Source organism: Apostichopus japonicus, chromosome 7, assembly GCF_037975245.1.
Source record: "Apostichopus japonicus isolate 1M-3 chromosome 7, ASM3797524v1, whole genome shotgun sequence".
Lineage (NCBI taxonomy): Eukaryota > Metazoa > Echinodermata > Holothuroidea > Aspidochirotida > Stichopodidae > Apostichopus > Apostichopus japonicus.
This window is the reverse complement of record NC_092567.1, coordinates 11442376-11464718: the sequence shown is the minus strand read 5'-3', so window position 1 is coordinate 11464718 and position 22343 is coordinate 11442376. Positions and strand designations below refer to the sequence as shown.

Genomic DNA, 22343 nt, shown 5'->3' with positions numbered 1-22343 from the left:
TGATTAATGTACATCGAGATGGTGACGTAACAGTGGGTTAAGTTCAGCACATTCTTTTAGGTGAAGGCATTATTTGATTAAGATATTTGTTAATGTCATTGATTTTTACTACAGCTAAGTTTTGGTTCAGAAGAATAATACCAATGTTTCACGAGGATTTTTACTACAGCCTCGAATATTAATAAAACGGCATGTGTCAAAAACGATTGTACAATCTTGGACTTTGGACAAGTTTGATATATATATATATATATATATATATATATATATATATATATATATATATATATATATATACATATTATATATATATATATATATATATAAATATATATATACGTATATACATATATATATATATATATATAATATATATATATATATATATATATATATATATATATATATATATATATATATATATCAAACTTGTCCAAAAGTCAATATTTTAGCTATAACTATATGTTAACAATATTAAACCGACCTGGAAATTGTACGGGTGTGTCAATATAGAACTAAGCGTTGTGAATGAGATTCAGCGGGAAGAAGATGGTTACCAGCTACACGTAACTTCACAGATAATGTATCACTATATTGATTTATTAACACATATTTGGGACTGAAAACTGTGCTAGGGCAGCATAACGCAAACAAGCTGACCAGACTTGCATTATGAGCAATAGCTAAATGAAAGGTGATCAAACTCTTTACCTGCCATTGACCGGTTTGTAGATTCAGACGACGATACTCCTCAAGGATGGTAGCATTCCAAACTAATGAAAAACATAAAAGACAGATATGTTAATGATAAGTGCTCACTTAATCTTTGTTGGCTTGGAATGAAATCATAAACAATATATTCACGAGATTTATGTTGGCTCTCGATGTTAACTTCGTATTAGCTGAGTAATCAATCTATTTGATTTCTTAATTTTGATCTTATTAGTTTGCTATCATTATCATATCAGTAATATAGCTGATCAGTTTACAATCCTTATATCTCAGTAAGATTACCGATCAGTTTACTATTATGATCATCTCGGTTTTATACATGATCAGTTTACAACTTTTATCCTCTTAGTTATAAAACCAGTCAGGTTAGAATTGTTATCATCTCATTAACATATCTGATCAATTATCCTAAATGAAAGCATATGCTCCCATTTAAACAGAAACGAATCTTGGACTAAATTAAGAAACCAAATCCTGATAGTCGGGTATTCAGTGCTGAGATCAAGAATAATAATCCATGAGACGATGAACGGATCAGAGAACACTAAACATCAGTGACGTCATCACAAAGCACGAGAGTCATAATTAAACACTGTTTAAAAAACTGCTTTGACTTCGACTACATCGTCTCTGAATCTCTCTGTAAGCTGTTATCACGAGATAATTTAGTAACTACTATACACACATATGTCTTAAATAGTCAAACATTTAATGGATCGGGGCAAACGTGTTGTTTACACTAACTACTTCTGTCCTTGAGATTGAGCAATGATGATATCATCATCAGTGACGTCACTCCACCATTAACAATGGGGAATCTCGATGTGTCCTTTAAACACAGAACAATGAACGAGGGTACAATGTGTACGAGTCTGAGAAATAATGTTGAGGGGTGGAGATAGAGAGGTTTGTATGTATTTACATTACTATTAATTAATTGAAATAATGAATTTAGGTAGAATCTTAGTATAGATGTGTTATTGTACAGGGAAATGAAACATTTGATTGCTCGTGATGTTTGTAAAGCTACCCGGTTTCAAGATATTTAGCTTTATATTACAACGCATTCGTGACGTCATCAAATACCATGAAAACTAATAATTTAAATATTGATGATAGAAAAAAATAAATGTATTTTGGAATTACTTTATTGAGTTAAGCTATGGCGCTACAGGACTAGAACAAATCATCGTCATTATCACATGAACCCATTTCCGATGTCCTGAGAGTATGTCACGAACGATAATTCCTTTTTCATCAGAGACTACCATAGCCTGCTGCATAGTTGCATATATGATGATTTACTTGTGTTACGATCAACTCGATCAAGGCCAGAATACACCTCCCCTTGGGTTCACAACTCAAATAACTAAACAGCACACTGTAAAATTTAACTTTAAATATAACAATAAGTATTTATTTAATTGTGTGTTCAAGGTAATTAAAATCAAACAAAGATCATTTATCAATATCTAAGCAGTTTACACTAAAACAGATTTAATAAGTTATACTATAATTTACTCACGACCTGGTGTGTGCCGCGACGCGAGCGCAGTGTCAAAATGTCCTGGCGAATATTCCAGCGAAACTTGTAGACGGACGAATGTCCAATATTGAAGAAATCCAGCTCCCAACTAGATGACTTCCACTTCCGAGGTCGACTACTAATGAATGTCCAAGTTGTGCTTGCAGCTTGTTTATCCTTGGATTCCTGTCCTTGGGTAACTCAGAGGCCACAATAATTAGTGCTGACTGGCACAGAACCGAAGACGGCTACACAACGATGGGCGACTTCGAAGCCGGTAAACTTGTAGCAAATCCACTAATAAAAAGACAGCTATAACTTTACTGTCAAACTAAGTGAGTATTTACTCACACTGGAATTGTAGGATTCACTTGAGCGAGAGGTTATTAAACTCCTGGAGCCAAGATGGTTAAAAACTCTCGATCTCAAATTATCAGGTGCTTATATAGCCTTTTCACAAGTCCAGAAAGATCTTGAAATGTCCATCCATTCTAGAAGCATCTTACAATAGCTCCAGCTCAGTTCAACCGACCCAAAAGGTCACTTCACCTTTCCAGGAAATCCTCACCTAGTGTTCTAAAAATAGCACAGGGGATGTCCCCTTGGCGGCACTCCAATGTTCTAGCTTGTTCCAATGTGTACTGTTGAGATGTTCTACATTGTTCTCAAATGTTCTAACTCTTCTAGAAGCTTCTCAACTTTTCCAAATATTCTGCACACACCAGATATGCACACACACCAGGCAGTTCTATACTATGATTCTTAGATTAATTTATAATATTCTATGATATTGATTTATAATACAACTAATTGTTGCAAAAATCATACAAATTATTGAGATTACTTAGGGGCCTGTAACACCCTCCCCCTTAAAGAAAGAAAGTTTGATTGGAAAGAAAACTTTCTTAAATTTTAATCTCATATGAACATTTAAGCCTATTTAAGGCACTCATAACCTTAAAGGTTTACATACAGAATTTTATTTACAATGACACCTTTTCTTTTAAAACTCTTTGCTTGTTAATGATAAACTATCCAACTCTGGACAAGGCATCAGCCATCACATTATCTTTGCCTTTGATATGCCTGATGTCCAGGTTGTATTCCTGCAAGGTCAAACTCCACCTTACTAGTCTCTGATTTTTGTTTTTCATCCTGTGGATGAAGGTCAGGGGGTTATGATCTGTGAAGACAAGCACTGGGTGCACAGTGGTACCCAAATATACATCAAAATGCTCCAATGCCAAAATGAGAGCAAGGCACTCCTTTTCAATAGTGGAGTAATTTCTTTGGTGCTTGTCAAACTTTTTGGAGAAGTATGAAATAGGGTGATCTATTCCATCTTCACCAACTTGCATTAGAACTCCACCACACCCTATGTCACTGGCATCTATGGCCAACTTGAATTGTTTCTGAAAGTCTGGTGCTATCAGAACTGGTTCACTAATCAGTATGGCTTTGATTTTGTTGAAACCATTTTCGGTTTCCTCTGACCAAACATATTTGACATTCTTTGCCAACAAATTTGTCAGTGGACTGGCCACATCAGAAAAATTCTGACAGAACCTCCTGTAATATCCAGCCATACCTAGAAATCGCTGAAGCTCTTTCCTAGTCTTTGGTGTGGGGAATTTCTCAATTGCTTCAACCTTAGCCTTGATAGGCTTGACCTTGCCTTGGCCTACTACATGACCCAAATAAACAACATTGGCTTGACAAAATTCACTTTTAACCAAATTAACTGTTAGTTTGGCTTGTGACAATTTCTTAAACAAGTGACGGAGTTGCCCTATGTGTTGTTCCCAAGTTTGGCTGTAGACAATCAAATCATCTACATAGGCTTCACAGCCTTCAATGTCAGCCACAATACAATTGACCATTCTCTGAAACGTTGCCGGTGCATTTTTCATACCAAACGGCATAACCCGATACTGATAAAGGGCATCTGGGGTGCAAAAGGCCGACATTTCTTTGGCGCGATCAGTGAGGGGGACTTGCCAATACCCCTTCAAAAGGTCAAACTTGCTAACAAATTTTGCATTGCCAATTTTATCAATGCAATCGTCTATACGCGCAATCGGATACGAATCCGTTTTCGAGCACTGATTGACTTTTCTATAGTCTGTCACAAATCTAAAGGAACCATCTGGTTTTGGAACCAGAATACATGGGGAACTCCATTCACTTTTGCTAGGTTCTATTATGTTATTTTTTAACATATACTCAATTTCTTTATTGAGATGTGCTCTCTTCAGTGGGTTTACTCTGTAGGGGTGCTGTTTGATTGGTTCATGGTCACCCACATCAACGTCATGATCAGCAGCATTAGTCCTACTAGGAACATCGGGAAAAATATCTTCCCTCTCGTGAATTAATTGCTTCAATTCACACTGCACATTTCCTGAAAGATGGCCTAATTTTTCATTCAACTTTGCAAGCACGTCAGAGTTTTGCAACTTCATAGGATATTCATGCTGCCTATCATCACTATTGTCATTTTGATCAACTTCCATTTCTGGAGTGTCGTCATGACTACTATCATTACTAGGACCTACAGAGCACACTGGTTTTACACTGCCATCATCATTTCTATCAACATACTCTTTGAGCATGTTTATATGGCACAATTGCCTACTTTTGCGCCTATCTGGCGTCTTGACAATGTAGTCAACTTCACCCACTTTTGACTCTACTGTATAAGGCCCATGGTATCTTGCCCGCAGTGGGTGTCCAGGTATTGGAAACAAGACCAGTACTTTGTCTCCTGGACTAAATACTTTACTTTTGGCATCCTTATCATACCACCTTTTCATTTTGCTTTGGGCCTCTTTTAGATTATCCCTAGCAATTTCATTTGCTCTATTGAGCCTATACTTGAATTTGGAAACATAATCCAAAAGGTTTGTATCAATTTCATCATTCAGCCATTTTTCTTTCAGAAGCTTTAAGGGACCTCGAACTGTACGCCCAAACACTTACTCAAAGGGACTGAAACCTAATGTTTCCTGAACTGCTTCTCTTGCAGAAAACAATAATAGGTGAACACCTTCATCCCAATCCTTTTCAAAATCGAAACAGTAAGTCTTAATCATATTCTTTAGAGTCTGATGGAATCTCTCTAAAGCTCCTTGGGACTCCGGATGGTATGCACTAGAGGTGTATTGTTCTATTCCTAACTCATACATGACTTCCTGAAATAAGCCTGACGTGAAATTTGACCCTTGATCTGACTGTATCGACTTTGGAAGTCCTACAAGAGTGAAAAACTTGGTTAGAGCCTTCACGATTGTCTTAGCCTTAATATTTCTCAAGGGTATAGCTTCTGGGAACCTGGTAGAGGCACACATGATAGTCAACAGATACTGATTACCTGACTTAGTCTTAGGGAGAGGTCCTACACAATCAACTATAACCCGACTAAATGGTTCATCAAACGCCGGTATAGGCTTTAAAGGAGCGGCAGGGACTTTCTGATTAGGCTTGCCCACTACTTGACAAGTGTGACAAGATCTACAATACTCAGAAACATCCTTCCTAAGTGTAGGCCACCAAAAATTATTCAAGATCCTATCATGTGTCTTTCTAATTCCTAGATGTCCTGCCATGGGACTATCATGGGCAATGCTGATGACCTCCCTGTGATATACTTTGGGAACTACAATCTGATGAATGACTTGCCATTCATCAGTTGCTGGAGCATCAGGTGGTCTCCATTTCCTCATCAGAACACCATTCCGTTTGTAAAAACAGACAGGAACTTCTTCAGCTTCCTGTAGGGTCAATGCCCTTTGACCAAGGTCCTTAAGTTCAGGGTCATTTTCCTGTTCTATGACTAACTTATTGTGACTCAAGGGATCAGTATCACTGTCCCCATTAAGCATGGGCTTGAAGTCTTGGCTATGTTTTGGAGAGCTTTTCTCTCCTGAAGAGAGAAGATGACCTGGTTCATCCAACTCTGTCATGAATGTCCCCTCTAAATCTAGATTAGGGACCAAGTCATCCCCTTTATCCTTACTATTTGCTTCAAGCATTGTTTTCTGAGTCATACTTCTTGTTACTGCACAAGCTGGAAAGACGACACTACTTTCGTCATCATTACCAGCCTCCGTGCAGGGTTCACGGGTAACAATTGGTTGAGGAAGTACTTTTCCACCAGCCAAATCATTACCTTACAACATAGAAACACCTTTGACTGGGAGTTCAGGCCTCACTCCAACTATGACTGTACCTGAGACCAAATCAGACTTTAAATTCATCTTGTGAAGAGGGACACTAATAATATCCATACCAATGCCCTGAATCAAGACATTTTCACCTGTTGCACTTACTTCACTAAAGGGCAATGACCCTTCCAAAATCATTGACTGTGCACAACAAGTGTCACGCATGATCTTTATAGGCTTTGGATCAACTTTCTCACTCTCAAGTGATACATAACCCTCCAAAACAAATGGTTCAAAGTCTTTCCTAATTTTCTCAGACTCAACATCTTTCTGTTTAACAGCCTGAAAACTAACTTGAGATCTCATGGCCACAGCACAACCTGTGGGTGCAGATTGCTGTTGTAGAGCCAACTGCATTCCCATTAACTTCCAACACTTGGACTTAGTGTGGCCTGGTTCTTTGCAGTAGTCACAAGTCACTGACTTCTTAAAACCATTCCATGACTTGGTTGGTTTTTCACTAGAAGGACCTTTACTTCCCTGATTTGAGGGACCTGACTGTTTATTTCCTTCTTTAGTGCTATTTTGATTTTGGGACAATTTATTTTGGTTAAGCTTATTATAATTATTCTTGTGATACTGACTAAACTTATTATGCCCACCTGTATTATTAGTACTCAACTTATGCGTGAGGGCGTAATCATCTGCCATTGTTGCTGCATCTTCTAAATTATTTATGTCACGCTCATCTAAGTGAGTCCTGATGTCAGCATGGATACAACTTTTGAATTGCTCAACCAAAACCAATTGCCTAAGTTGTTTGAATTCATTGTTCACATTTTTAGAGCTAAGCCACCTATCTAACATTTGTTCTTGTACTCTTGCAAACTCAACATGAGTTTGGTTGGTTTCTTTCTTTGCACTTCGGAACTTTTGCCGGTAAGCTTCGGGCACCAACTCATAGGCCTTAAGAACTGCTTTCTTAACCACATCATAATTATGACATTGTTCAATTGATAGGGAAGAATAAATTTCTCTAGCTTTCCCAATGAACACTGACTGGAGCAACAATGTCCAAGATTCTTTAGGCCATTTCAAACTTTCGGCAATCTTCTCAAAGTGTAAGAAATATTTATCCACTTCAGTTTCTTGAAATTTTGGTACTAACCTAATATTCTTTGTGGCATCAAATTTGTCTGAGAAGTTTGATGAGCCTTGTTTTTCTAATTTATCTTTTTCCATTTGTACTTTGGCTTCTATTTCTTTCAATTTAATTCGTTCCTCCATTTCTAATCTGGTCATTTCAATTTCTTTCTGAATCTCTAATTGTTTTAATTTTACTGCAGAATCTGAACTATCCAGAATTTCTACTTTGTTTTCCAGACATTTCTCATCTAACAAATCGTCTGCAACCAAACGGTCAATCAGTGTATTTTTGATGACTTGTTTACGCATAGCATGCTTTACTTCAATTTCCAAATACACGGCCAATGCCATTAAATCTGGCTTCTTGAGCTCATCAAAAACCTCCCAAGATACATCTTGAACAAAATCTTCTGCAACAAATGCCATAGTGAACAACTAGTTAAATTACAAACAACAATATGCAGCACAAATATCAATGTAAACACACAATCAGATAATGTTGAAAAACAATTAACTTACAATTTTTTACAGTGTACTTTCCCGGATAGGCCCCCAATTCTGTTACGATCAACTCGATCAAGGCCAGAATACACCTCCCCTTGGGTTCACAACTCAAATAACTAAACAGCACACTGTAAAATTTAACTTTAAATATAACAATAAGTATTTATTTAATTGTGTGTTCAAGGTAATTAAAATCAAACAAAGATCATTTATCAATATCTAAGCAGTTTACACTAAAACAGATTTAATAAGTTATACTATAATTTACTCACGACCTGGTGTGTGCCGCGACGCGAGCGCAGTGTCAAAATGTCCTGGCGAATATTCCAGCGAAACTTGTAGACGGACGAATGTCCAATATTGAAGAAATCCAGCTCCCAACTAGATGACTTCCACTTCCGAGGTCGACTACTAATGAATGTCCAAGTTGTGCTTGCAGCTTGTTTATCCTTGGATTCCTGTCCTTGGGTAACTCAGAGGCCACAATAATTAGTGCTGACTGGCACAGAACCGAAGACGGCTACACAACGATGGGCGACTTCGAAGCCGGTAAACTTGTAGCAAATCCACTAATAAAAAGACAGCTATAACTTTACTGTCAAACTAAGTGAGTATTTACTCACACTGGAATTGTAGGATTCACTTGAGCGAGAGGTTATTAAACTCCTGGAGCCAAGATGGTTAAAAACTCTCGATCTCAAATTATCAGGTGCTTATATAGCCTTTTCACAAGTCCAGAAAGATCTTGAAATGTCCATCCATTCTAGAAGCATCTTACAATAGCTCCAGCTCAGTTCAACCGACCCAAAAGGTCACTTCACCTTTCCAGGAAATCCTCACCTAGTGTTCTAAAAATAGCACAGGGGATGTCCCCTTGGCGGCACTCCAATGTTCTAGCTTGTTCCAATGTGTACTGTTGAGATGTTCTACATTGTTCTCAAATGTTCTAACTCTTCTAGAAGCTTCTCAACTTTTCCAAATATTCTGCACACACCAGATATGCACACACACCAGGCAGTTCTATACTATGATTCTTAGATTAATTTATAATATTCTATGATATTGATTTATAATACAACTAATTGTTGCAAAAATCATACAAATTATTGAGATTACTTAGGGGCCTGTAACACTTGATCCTAGCGAAAGATGAAAACTTTCTCTTGAGCAATATTTTTATTTGATGAGTACGAACATTCTCGTCCTGAGTCGGTTACCCGGATACCCGACCGAACATTCGTGTACCCGAATCGAAAACACACAAAAACGGGTACCTGTTTTCTGAGGGGGGGGGGGGATCTCGTAACTGCTACGAGAGTGCTTTAAATTAATTATTTCATGTTTTTATTAATCAATGCACGCGAATGCGGAAGATTACTTTAATGAAATAACGTTCTTGTAAGTGTAGATGGCTGTTTTAATTGCTTACTATTTCTAGTTCTAGCCATTCGTAATGGTTCTTTTTTCTGTGTGGATAAAAGCGCTTAACACCGAAAACGAAAGTATTATACCGGTGAACACTACTCAAAATTGAAATCTTTAATCCATCGCAGCAGCAACTGTGTACACACGATACTATGTTACCTCTTCAAAACATAGCACCCCAGCAAAAAATGTACCCTAATTTTACCGCGGTAAACTATGGTAAATGTGTGGTAAATGGGGTAAATGTGTGGTAAAATTGTGGTAAAATCAACCGCGGTACATTTACCCCAGTTTTACCATGGTATTACCGCGGTAAACTATGGTAAAAGTGCGGTGAATTTACTGCGGTACATTTACCGCAGTTTTACCACGGTATTACCGCGGTATAAGTAGGGTAAAAGTGCGGTACATTTACCGCGGTAAATTTACCGCAGTTTTACCATGATACTACCGCGGTATAAGTAGGGTAAAAGTGCGGTACATTTACTGCGGTAATTTTACCGCCGTTTTACCATGGTATTACCGCGGTAAAAGTGTGGTACATTTACTACGGTAAATTTACCACAGTTTTACCATGGTATTACCGCGGTAAAAGTAGGGTAAAAGTGTGGTACATTTACTGCGGTAAATTTACCACAGTTTTACCATGATATAACCGCGGTATAAGTAGGGTAAAAGTGCGGTACATTTACTACGGTAAATTTACCACAGTTTTACCATGGTATTACCGCGGTAAAAGTAGGGTAAAAGCGTGGTACATTTACTACGGCAAATTTACCATAGTTTTACCATGATATTACTGTAGTAAAAGTAGGGTAAGTTTATATGGTACATAAACTACATATGTGAAATTCCTACAATTGTGCCATGATTAACCACAGTAAAAATAGGGTAAAACTATACGGTGCAATTATACTATGGTAAATTTACCATAATTGTACCATGATTTTACCACAGTAGAACATATATGGGTCACACTATGAAACATAATGTTACATTTACAGCAATTTTCCATGATTTTGTCCCATATTTTTGCAATGCTGATATGACAAACCTTTTGTTCTATTCATATCTTAATGTTGGCAATATAAATTACCTGTGGATATGAGTTGAATAAAGAAGAGAGACAAACTGCTATTCTTATATGTTATAGTATGCATCTCTTTTCCTAAAAAAAAAAGCAGAGGATAGATACATAGAGAATTCCTTCATGGAATCCCTGATATATTTGAGAGGAGACAACAATTAATTCTTTTTTCATTATTAGGGAGAACCTAAAAGCTTTTAAAATGAAAAAAAAAAAGAACTATATAAACTAGCACACATAAGGCATAGCTTCTGTGCCTCAACACTGTGGCACACAAAAATTGACCAATCAGTGTCCTCAGATTTGGGTATTCTCTGTCAGGTCCATTAAATGACTTGACAAGTCTATGTATCTATGATCAGAGTACTCTTTCCATTTAAAACAAGTCTTTGAGAACAATAAGAGATTGAGGTTCCAAGTTCAAAAGAAGAGAGTCAGGAATCATACCATCTAGGGTAATTGAAATTCAACAAAGCTTTCTCATGTGTGAAACCTCCATGGATTTGATGAATTAAAAACTGTTGCATTCTACATGTCAGGCATACAACCATTACAATAAGGGTAAAGGCATATAGCCAAATTATGATACAGTACACTGATGGGTGAAATTCAAAGAAATATATGGTATATATGCTGATTGAAGTTAGGACAAAATCATGCCCAATGTTAAGTAAAACTGTCCTACAATGAGTGTAAAGTCATGGTAAATTGAGGTAAAACTAAGGTAAAAGCGTAGTAAATCTACGGTAAAATTGGGGTAAAAGCGTGGTAAAAGTATGGTAAATTGAAGTAAAACTAAGGTAAAAGCGTGGTATATCTACGGTAAAATTGGGGTAAAAGAACGGTAAAACTGGTAAATTTAGGGTAAAAGTGTAGTAAATGCGTGGTCAATCTAGGGTAAAATTGGGGTAAAAGAACGGTAAACTGTGGTAAAGCGTGGTAAAATATGGTAAATTGAGGTAAAACTAAGGAAAAAAAGTGGTAAATATACGGTAAAATTGGGGTAAAAGAACGGTAAAACTGTGGTAAATTTGGGATAAAAGCGTAGTAAAAGTGTAGTAAAAGCGCGGTAAAAATATGGTAACACCGTGGTAAATTGCGGTAAAATTGGGGTAAAAGTGAGGTAAAACCATGGTAAATTTGTGGTAATTTACTGCGGTAAACCGCGGTTTACCGCGTCCATAGGGCCAAGACACCGCGGTAATGTACAACAAATTTACCGCATTTTTACCCCGGTTTTACCGGGGTAAAAGTGTGGTATGTTACCGCGGTAAATTTGAGGTAAATTTTTTCCTGGTACATACTTCCAAACAGTTGCTAACAATAGCTAATTGAAAGTTGTATACAAGGCTACGTTGTGTGTGTGGGTGTGTGTGCGTGCGTGCGTTTGTTTTGCTATCTGACCGAGGACTTGAACAAAAGAATTTCAGGTCCTCGGTTGTGATTTCTAAAGAATCACCACGTCCTCGGAAGAATTCTATTGTATGGGGTATTGTTAAAGTTAGGGTACGTGGATTTGAACAATGGAAAATACAATGGGGTCCTCGGTCTGAATGAAACACAAACATGTGTGTGTGTGTGTGTGTGTGTGTGTAAAACACGATGTTGTGTTAGGCTAGCATGTTGTCGAAGATAGCTTAATAATGAAAATAATCCATGGCTAGTTTAGTTCCAGCCAACTGCCTTACAATTTGAGCAAATAAGCAGAAGGTTAAGGTAGATTTCCCCATTGACTTAGGCTGGTTGTTGACTACCATGTGGTCAAAGATAGCAGCAATAACGAAAATATTCCGTGAATATTTTAGTGCCGGCTAACTGCGAAACAATTTAAGCGAATAAACAGATGGTTAGACTAGATATCCATGTTGACTCTTTGTGATTTTAGGCTACCATGTCGTCGGGGATTTGTGGGCATTATACGGAAACATAGTTTGTCGAGTTACTTGTCGTTGTTTTCAGCAAGCAGTTAGCTCTGGTAGTCCATAGCAAGTGTCTTCCTCTCATAGTTATAGCTACTGTATACGTTCGTGCATGTGTAAATATTGGAATTCTCAAAATTGCTATATTTTTTCATTCATTTATAAATAGAAGGAAAAACTGGCAAGGAAATTTACGGGATGTTAAGATGGATCATAAACGGGATAACAAAACTATTTGCGATCGCTTATAGCGATGAATCGCAACACGGCCACAGCCGTTATGAATGTTTAATTCACGTTGAGAGCTGAAATTTATTACGGGAAATCCCGTCTTGGCAACTTTTGACATGCGGGATTTGAAATCAAATTGTGGGAATCGCGATATCCTGCGGCTAATGCGAAACCTGAATGGTAGTAAAAGAAATAGTCGCAAGTATTTGTATGCAAGATTTGTCTTTATTTCATTTGCATCTGCATTATTATTTATTATACAGCAAAATATGAACATTTAGTTGTTCATTACAACAGGAGTATCGCTTTAAAATGTATATTTCGGAAGGGGCGTGCGTTTCACCCTATACCCTTACACTCTCTCACTAATGTATATGGTCTATCACAACGCATGTGTGTTTAGACGCCTTAAACAATTGTACAAGTGTGCTATGAAACCAACTATGGCTGGTCTTGAACTCGACCGAGTCGTCGGGGAACATGACGCATTCCGGTATTAATCTATATGTGAACTGCACTAGACATGTGTCCTTCGATGCAACACTGCCAACCAGAGATAAAATGTTATACACTCCGACCTGAATGCTAATTGTTACCCAACATCTATAGTATCATAACTCGTAAATTTTGCATGCGATTGGAGAATTGGGCACATATCCTGTGAATATCATTTAGTGGCTTATCATGGGCGGGGGGGGGGGGGCGCATCTCTTCTTTAGATTTTCCCCATCTGAATGAAACCGCGCCCACAACCCTAAGCCCACCCCTCTAATCGCTTCCCGGTGAGTTACGAAACTTAATTAATGACCTTCGCCCATGGTACAAATAACTTGACAAAATCCGGCAACACACCCATTCATCGATAACAAGTAATCGGGTTGTGTATTAGTGACGTTTAGAGGTCGTGCACTGACCTAGCTACATGGAGTGTGACCACTTACTATTTTGCAATTTCCCAAGATCAGGCCCTAAAAAATTAAAAGAAATCCCAAGGACACTGTACTGTATGGATATAGCAATATCTAGGGATGGAAATCCAAAGATCTTCCACAAACTGAAAGCAGATAGAGAATCGAAGCCTCCAGTGTGTAATGAACTTGAAACTGTGCGTCTTTCGAAATGAAAAGAACGTGGGGCATTGCACAATAAACAGATCAAAGTTATTTATTTCAGTCTCATTTAAATTATTCAAATTTGTAAATCAAACAGCAGATATTACATCATATGAACAGAAAATGGGGTTCCAGGATTAACAATCTCCAAATTGTCTATATGTGTGTAGTCATAAGAGCCCGATTTCATTAAGGGGGGGGGGGGGGCTGTTACGACATTTAAAAATTATAAAATTTAAAATTTAAACAATTATAACAAATTTTTTGTTGCGTGCAACATGTTAATGTACATATCATATAGGCATGCATCGGTTATTACATCGCATGCCAATTACATGTACAATCATTTGCCGTGTTATTACCGAAATGGCAAATTAGTCGGGCAAGCTAAGAATTTTTCTTAAATACCAAGGAAATTTTTTTTAAACTATTGATTTTCTTTAGCTACATCATTGCAATTTATTTTCCTTTCAGTAGGTGCCCGAAAAAGTCTCAGCATATTGCCAACATTTTCACAAAAATATTTGCAGCCCCCCCCCCCCTCCAAGTTTAATAGTAGCCGTTATAAGAGGTTTTAATATTTGTAAACCAATTAATTTAATTACTTAAATTAACTGTCTGAATTTCGAAATTCCCTGACAAACATTCTTCATCATACTTCCCCCTACTCGTGCAATTTTGACCAGTCTGTTAGGGGTTGAAGAAGGTTCATCTATAATGGTTGTCCATAAGATGAAATTCTGTGCAACATTATGGGTATGTTTTGAAATGAATTTATTCACGAGAAATATTTTCAAACTCTGAACAAATAATGGGCTTACAACCTTGAAAAGTGGGGCTGACGGGTATTGTAGGCCGCAACGTAGAATCACCTTCAATATCAATGATTCACAGGAGATGCGATGAGGTCGAACATGATGTGTGACTGGTGACAATCTTCAAATATGTTATGGATGAAAACAAAAACTATTGAGAAATACTTGGTTCTCAGACAAAAGTGTACATCTGGTTGGTCATTTTCAAGCTCGAGAAGTGCCATTCCGGTGATCTGTGGGGTGTATCAAAACCAGAAAATTTCTTGTACGCTGCGCTTCAACCGAAAGTGGCGCTCCGCTTGGATAGTAAGTCGCGCACCCTGGTTAGAAAATCCTGGTTACGCGCCGGATAATAACGTCTACAATTTTTTTTAGACGTCTGTAGACAAGATGGTTGACCATACAGTTGAAAACAATCAATACAAAAAAATAATGATCTTTTCTTGTATTTACGCGTTGACCGCAGGGACGTCGCTAAAGAGAGGGGGTGGGGTGTCTCACTACCCAACCTTGGTAAAAATGACGATAGTTGGAAACTGGGAGAACGCTTGTCAGAATTTCCGACTGTCGCACTCTAAATCACCTAGGCCTATTCATATATTCCTGTGATTGTGAATGACCTAAAATTTGAAAACATTAGGTCAAAATTGTCCTTTAACCAGTCATATTTACCACGTTTTCCTTGCCACTTTGAGAAATTGTATCTCGCGATCCTTATACTCCACCATACAAAACTTCGTATGAATTTGAATACATTAAATATAATGCCTAAAGAACTACCGTACAACGTTCGCCAGCTTCAATTCGGTTTATTTATGTACTAGTTTTGTTATTGGGTGGGTTGACCCTGTTCGCTAGCTTCAAGTAAGTTCAGTATATATCAGAGACGTAGCCAGGGAGGGGGGGGGGGCAGTGGGAGCAACTGCTTTTCCCTTTCAGTGTCGAAAAAATGTTAAATACTGTTTGTTATTTGGCATGGCATTTTGTCAGCGCTCTTTTGATCTTGAATACTCGTCAGCTCCGTTAACTCGATTATAATCGTATTAATATTTAGGCCTACTGATTCAGCTACTTAGTTTGGCAGATGCAATTAGCTAAATTTAGCCAGTAGTCGACTACCTATTACCAGCCTACAGTTGGCCACTGCGTAATAAAATACATATAGCCTAAATAACCGCACTCGGCGGAGAGTCACGAACCGTATATGCACTACGACGACGACAACGTGCGTTCTCATCCTTTCTATGATTCGTCATAAGTTGTTGCACGAACAGCATGTTTTAAAGCTAAGCTAGCAATCGTACGTGATACGCGTTTCCTATAAATAATTATTACACTCCTAAATAAGAGAGTTTATATTCTCAATCAGTTATGTTCGTTAAATGTATTAAAGTCCAGACATTGGACAATAAACAAGAATCATCCTACTAGAAAATTGTAAAAGAGCACTATGTTTGTTTTTCTGAAAGAATAATTCAAACCGGAAACAAAATCTGCTGATAATATGATATCATATGATCATGATGAAATTGGCATAACATTGCTCCAGATCGCATCACACCCCCTCCCCTTACACCCCTCCCCATATCAATCGCAAAATGTGCTTCCCCTTGCAAATTCCTGGCTACGTCGCTGGTATATATATTATTTATATTGTAAAAAATTACAACACCCAATGCTAGTCAGTACTAGTTGTAACTGTTACAGTACGTTACTTGTTACGTCTCACCGAACTCTTTCATCTTTGCCAAAATTGGTTCGTATTATATAATTCAGTCAATTACAACCTATACAATTGTCAAAGATAGGTGTAAGACTATTTTGGCCAAAATTAGACTGGAATATATTTTATAGAATAGTTCAGTTGTTATTTTTGTTCGCGGAATCGGACCCACAAAATAATGTATAGCTTAGGAGTAGACAAGTATCTTCCTCAGAAGTAATGACCATAAAAAAGGTATGAGGTTAACATCAAATAACTAAGATTTGAGCAGTAAAAAAAGTGTTCGGGGATTGGCCTAAATTTAACTTTTTGATGATTTCCTTCATTTTTTGTTGTACAAATTATATTTTTTAAAGTCTCGGCTTTCCAAACTCCATTGGGCCCTAGGCTAGGTTTGAATAGTTACAACTGATTGTCGCAATTGTACAGTGGCCGAGAAACCCATGATGTTGAAAAACCTCTCGATTAATTTGGTATATGTAACATGTGGGCGATACTTAGTATGTTCCTTAACTGCATCCTCCCCGCCCCAGGGAAATTTCCCGGCTATGTTTCGCATTGGCAGAGTCAGACTGACTAAAATTGAATATAAGCGCCCTTTAATGCTATTTTATATGCATATGGCTGACACCAAAACACTACTAGTTTTTGTTACGGTTGTAGTTGTTTTATCTGCCAACTTTGTGTATTCATCTTAGAGCAGAGTAAACTATCATGTTATCACTAGTTAATACGGGTTGGCGTATATCGCCACCGAATAGGTCCATATCGAATTGATATAAAGGCCTAGATGAGAACTGCAACCACTGAAAACTGTATGTTTTTACAGTATGTTTTTATACTTATTTTAAGAAATCCTATCATCTGCCTATCATCTTGGTCCTTGACGAAGACGATAGGCAGATTGTTCATGTGAGTGATAAATAGCCCGCTGCCCCCCCCCCCCAAAAAAAAATAAAAATAAAAATAACATTAAGCGCTAGGAAAAACCCCGGTGTTTTTTGGTAATCGTCGTCGAATATAATTTGTTGAAGAAAAAAAAGTTTTCCCCTTTGTTACATTAACATAGCTTTTGTAGTTTGTGTAGCCTATGTAGCCTTCAAGCAGATAACTTATACTCAGTTGCTTACTTGCTCAACCAGAGTGATTAATAAGTTTGTGAAGTGAAGGCCAGTGGTACAAATGTATCGAGAAAAGTTCTGAACAAGTTCTGAACTGATACTTGCCGTATCGTTGACGAGTAGCGGGGGAAGGGAGGGGGGGGGGTATAGGCAGCAGTCGGAATTTTCTGGCTTCAAAACCCATCCAGTTGGAATTTCAGCCACTACACCCCCCCCCCCCCCCAATCATCAGGCCTTAGCTACGTCCCTGGTTGACCGATGAATAAAACTACTTGAGTTGTATCTGAATCCATCTCTTCACCACTACTTGCAAGATTAGTGGTTACTCTATTATTTAATTTTTCTTTCTGACAGTTTAGCATCTCGGCAAAAATCAAACAAATATATGAAGTTAAGACAGATAACACGCGTTAAATGTAATGAAGTATACATCGTTACCTCATTAAGTATATAATACCGATGTAAAGCTTACCGAATCGATACACAATATGTATATTGATGGCTACAAAATTAAACTAGTTCTCGCATTAATCCTGTTTTATGCACTTTTCGCTCTGTATGCAGATTTACAGACCAAAAATGTAAATTATATATTTTCTTTGATAGTTTATTAATGTTATTAAAGGGTGTGATGCGAAGTCCCCGGAAGCTGCATATTTAGGTAGGGTTGTCAGGAAGAAGCTCAACTATAGAACGTTTCTGAGAGCTCAAGCGGGGTCGAGGGGCTTTCTCTGGAATATATTTCAAGCCCTGGTTGGCTCCACGAGGGGAAGCCCCCTGAAGTTTTTGCATTGGTGATATCCCTTGTTCTCTCGTAGCGAGTTTAAAGCACTAAAACACAAACAAATGTAATAAATAAATTATAGTTATCTATAATGTATTCCAAGTACGTTGGTGGGGATCCGCTGGACTTAAGCTGCACCCTTTGAAGATATTTTTCGTTCTCTTGAAGAAATTTTGAAACACAGAAATCTATCTACAGTAAGAGAAGAACTCAATTTTCAGCGGATAGTATCGATATGTCCCGTTAATAATAATAATAATAATAATAATAATAATAATAATACACAGTTCTTATCAAGCACAAATACACACTAAAGTCTCTATGCGCTGAAGGGGGGGGGGGGGGGGGTTCAGGGGGCGAAGCCTCTGGAAGCTGCTTCATTTATTATCCAAATATTATCCGAATCTGAGGAAATGTAGACGTAAGGGAGTCACAGACAGACCGATTCTGTTTTCTTTTCTTCGTTCTTTTCTTCGTTTTTGGATTATAACTCTTACTTTCGTAAGTGTATTAATAAAAAAATAAAAAATATGGTTTACATTCACATATAGTTTTAAATGCTTTCCGTCATATCATTACCGACATTTTATTTCTACTTGTATTTGTTCAAGGCAAATCATGTATGGATGTTAATGTTCGCCGATACATGTAAATTGTACTCTTTTCAAACGCCGATGTGGTGTTACCCCAAACCCCCCACCCCACCACCACGCATTTCAAACTAACTAAGAATATAGTTAAAGCACAATGTATGTTGCGTTTAGACTTAGATATTGGACATAAGTCAAGTCATATAAGTCAAACTATGACTCAGACTGTATCATTTGAAGTCTAAACTTGCCCTTTTTTCTGGGGAACGACCACCGACCCCCACCCCTCCCTCCTCCATATATATGATGTCGGCTTTGACAACCCTCTGTTCCTGTACAAAACTGCAGAACGAGTGTTTTATCTTATCATTGTCGCTGTGTACTTAAGTTGCCCAAAGTGTGTGATACCACTACTTTTTTGTAAAAACATTTAAAGCATCAATTGATGTGATGGCTGCTCACAAAACATCTTATAGTGAAGTGATCTCGAAAGAGCGAAATGAAAGGAACATGACTTATCTCTTAAATCAACTAAGCTTAGCAAGTGTTGTTACATTTCTATTATTCAGTTTGTTGTTTACTATCACAAGACTCTGTTCTGGGTGTCTCCTTCATATAAAATGGCAATCGTGTGTTGCTGGTTCATTACTCTCTTGTATGTGAATTAACAACAATCAACAACTCAAAATAAATTCACATAGTTAGTAAAGCCTTTAATTAAATGTAAGAAGTTTTAAGTGTTTCCATTATGACGTCATTTTGACATTACCTTTCACATGTCTTGATTTCAAGGATGGTGGAATGGATCCAACCGGAATAGTGTCTAGCAGATGGTATCCAACAAACCTAAGGAGAGAAGTAGAGTAATCATCGTGTTATAAGATGTAGAAGACGTAGAGGAATGTCCTCCTAGTCAGCTTTATTGTTTACTAAATCAATGAAGATAAACAACAAAGTAGACAACAAATAACAAGGTAATTAATCATATCTGGTGATCATTCTGATCAGAATTAATTATAATCACGAGTCTCGTGTTTCAACGATTAAAAAAAAAAAAAAAAATAGAATGGATATAGTAATGCAGATAATAATGATGATAGTTGGAACTGCTCTACTGTATGCAAATTAGTAGTAACTGTGAAAAGTATAGCTGTCCACATGATCAGAATTGGCTAACTGTCTGTATTGCTTAAATTATCAATTCATTGAAAGTTGTTCAAACATGTAGAAATACAACATTGTACACAATAAACTAAGTAAACGGAGCAAATCCTTGTAACAACCGCTTGCCATTTTCCGCTCGGATCACATGATTTATATTGTATGTTATTTTCGGTAAATTGATTGATAATATAGATAGTTTTCGTGAATCCATCTCACTTTTAAATGAGAACTTAAATGTCTGAGATTGTTAGAGTGCAGTGGTAACATATAAAATCTAGAAATTATGAATCTTGTTACTTAATCTCAGAATAGTTTAAGATGCTACAAATTACGTTTTTCAACGTAATTTCGGAATGACAAACCTGCACAATCTTGCACTAAAATGGAGGAGAAATAGAAGGTAGAGGGATAGGAGGGTCGAGGACATAGCAACATTCTTTACTGGAAGCAACAAATTGTCATCTCGGGTTGAAGTTAAACACAAATTGTTACTATTATATGATATACCAACGTTATTTAATAATTTATTCAATATCTACCTTCAATAATGTGATCACATTGCACGCATTGTTCTTTGTCATTGACCTAAATCAAATTGTACAAAATTATAAAATTTTTGTGGAGTTGATAATGACCTTAACCATTACACAATCGAATCTTCCTATTCAACTATGTTCTCAATGAAGAGCTGCATGTGTCCAAAATATCCGACCACTTCTTACCGAGGAGTTATTAAGACTTCCTGGTCATACTTTGTTAAGAATACATTAATGCCATCTTCGTTGATTCGCAAAAGAATAGTTTTATTGGAATATGGAGGCACACACACTGATGGTCTGAGGAAAATGTGACTTTGATTTTACGCAAGAAACCACTTGACTGTCAAATTATATGAAACCCTCACAAAATAAATAATCTCCTGCATTCCTTTCCACAATTTCGAATACCGTATTTGAATGTTTTCAGCAAAGATTTCTTTATACCGGTACTTTTGAACTGCATATTTTAATATTATTATTATTTTGAAGCCATATAGCAAATTTTTAGACATGAAGGCACTTGTTACAAACACACAACAACAAGAGGGCACTTGAGTTTATCGAGCATGAAATGAAATTATCTGGATTAACCTGTAACAGATAGTGCATAATATCCAATAAATATGTTAAAGTCTAGCTCGGTATCATCCTACCTCATACCTGAATTGCCAAGTATTATGTAAAACACTACTCCGGACAATGGAAAGATAATATATATATAGGTTATGTTCCTTGTATCTAATTAGCATAATTAACGCATAAATACTGCTACTTCTTATGTAAAACGTTTCTTTACAATCGTTAGTTTTGTGTATCTATCCAATGACTGGCTAAAACAGGCGCTTTCGAATATTTCACAAATCTTATATATATAATGTCAGGGTTATAGCGGACATAACTCAATGTACACATGTAGGCAAAATAATGGAAATAATTGTTGAACTAATAATTTATATTGCTACAGCATTGAAAACTATTTAGTAAAGGTTATATTTTAATAAAAGGGTTCTCCCCGTTTAAACCCCTCCCAACGGACGCAAGTCATATTTGGAGCCCACCCCACCCCTCCTTTCAAAAGATAACCAGAATGCAAAATGCATTGAGATTTCGATGAATTCAATGCACTAGACTTCTGCTTGTTAGTATAACCAGAACAAGCTTTTACAATAACGATATGGCATGGTAACACAGGGCAGTCTAATATACGTGGTTATACACACCTCCAAAACATTAGGGGTCTTGTACTCGATGTTATGAATCCACACACCAATTATTAGAAGCATCCGCGTTTTCCATCGTTACATATCATGTAAAAGGTTTTTCAGAGTTTGACCTCTGGTGACATATAGGAGATTTGACCTCACAAGCATTAAGGATTCTTGTACTCAATATGGCAAATCCATATACCATGTATGAAAAGTATCCATGATTTCTACCATGAGAAATCTGGTTGTGAAGGTTTTCAGGCCACGACAATTATTTTTGAAAGTAATCGTTATTTGGTGACCGTGACTAAAAATCTACTCGCCAAATTCCACTGACCACTAGGAATATGATTGTTGGTCAAGTCTCCAAAGTACAGATCTGCAACATCAATACAGTACTTTCTATGAACAAAGGTTAGGCAGTTAGGCAGATGCAAAGTGCTACGTAATTGCACATTAGAAAGTTATAATTTTTTTCAGTACGAAATTAAAAACTTTTTCCACCAAAAGTAAGTGTTGAACAAAGTAAAATATGACGCAGAATCATAATTAAGCAGG

The 22343-nt window shown here is 37.1% G+C and overlaps 1 protein-coding gene across 4 annotated transcripts in view; it reads right to left on the bottom strand.

The window, feature by feature from the left end:
• LOC139970028 (uncharacterized) overlaps positions 1-22343 on the bottom strand; it is a 147691-nt gene that overhangs the window by 73920 nt on the left and 51428 nt on the right. For 2 of the 4 annotated variants that reach the window (XR_011793892.1, XM_071975580.1), the window contains exons 8-9: positions 19647-19723; positions 712-773 (exon numbers count right to left, since the gene is read on the bottom strand). The exons of the other annotated variants lie outside the window; for them this stretch is intronic. Coding sequence is in view for 1 of the 2 variants with exons in the window: in XM_071975580.1 (XP_071831681.1) it covers positions 712-773; positions 19647-19723 (139 nt within the window). In the remaining variant the exon portion in view is untranslated. The remainder of the gene's footprint in view (positions 1-711; positions 774-19646; positions 19724-22343) is intronic. 4 annotated transcript variants of the gene reach the window in all.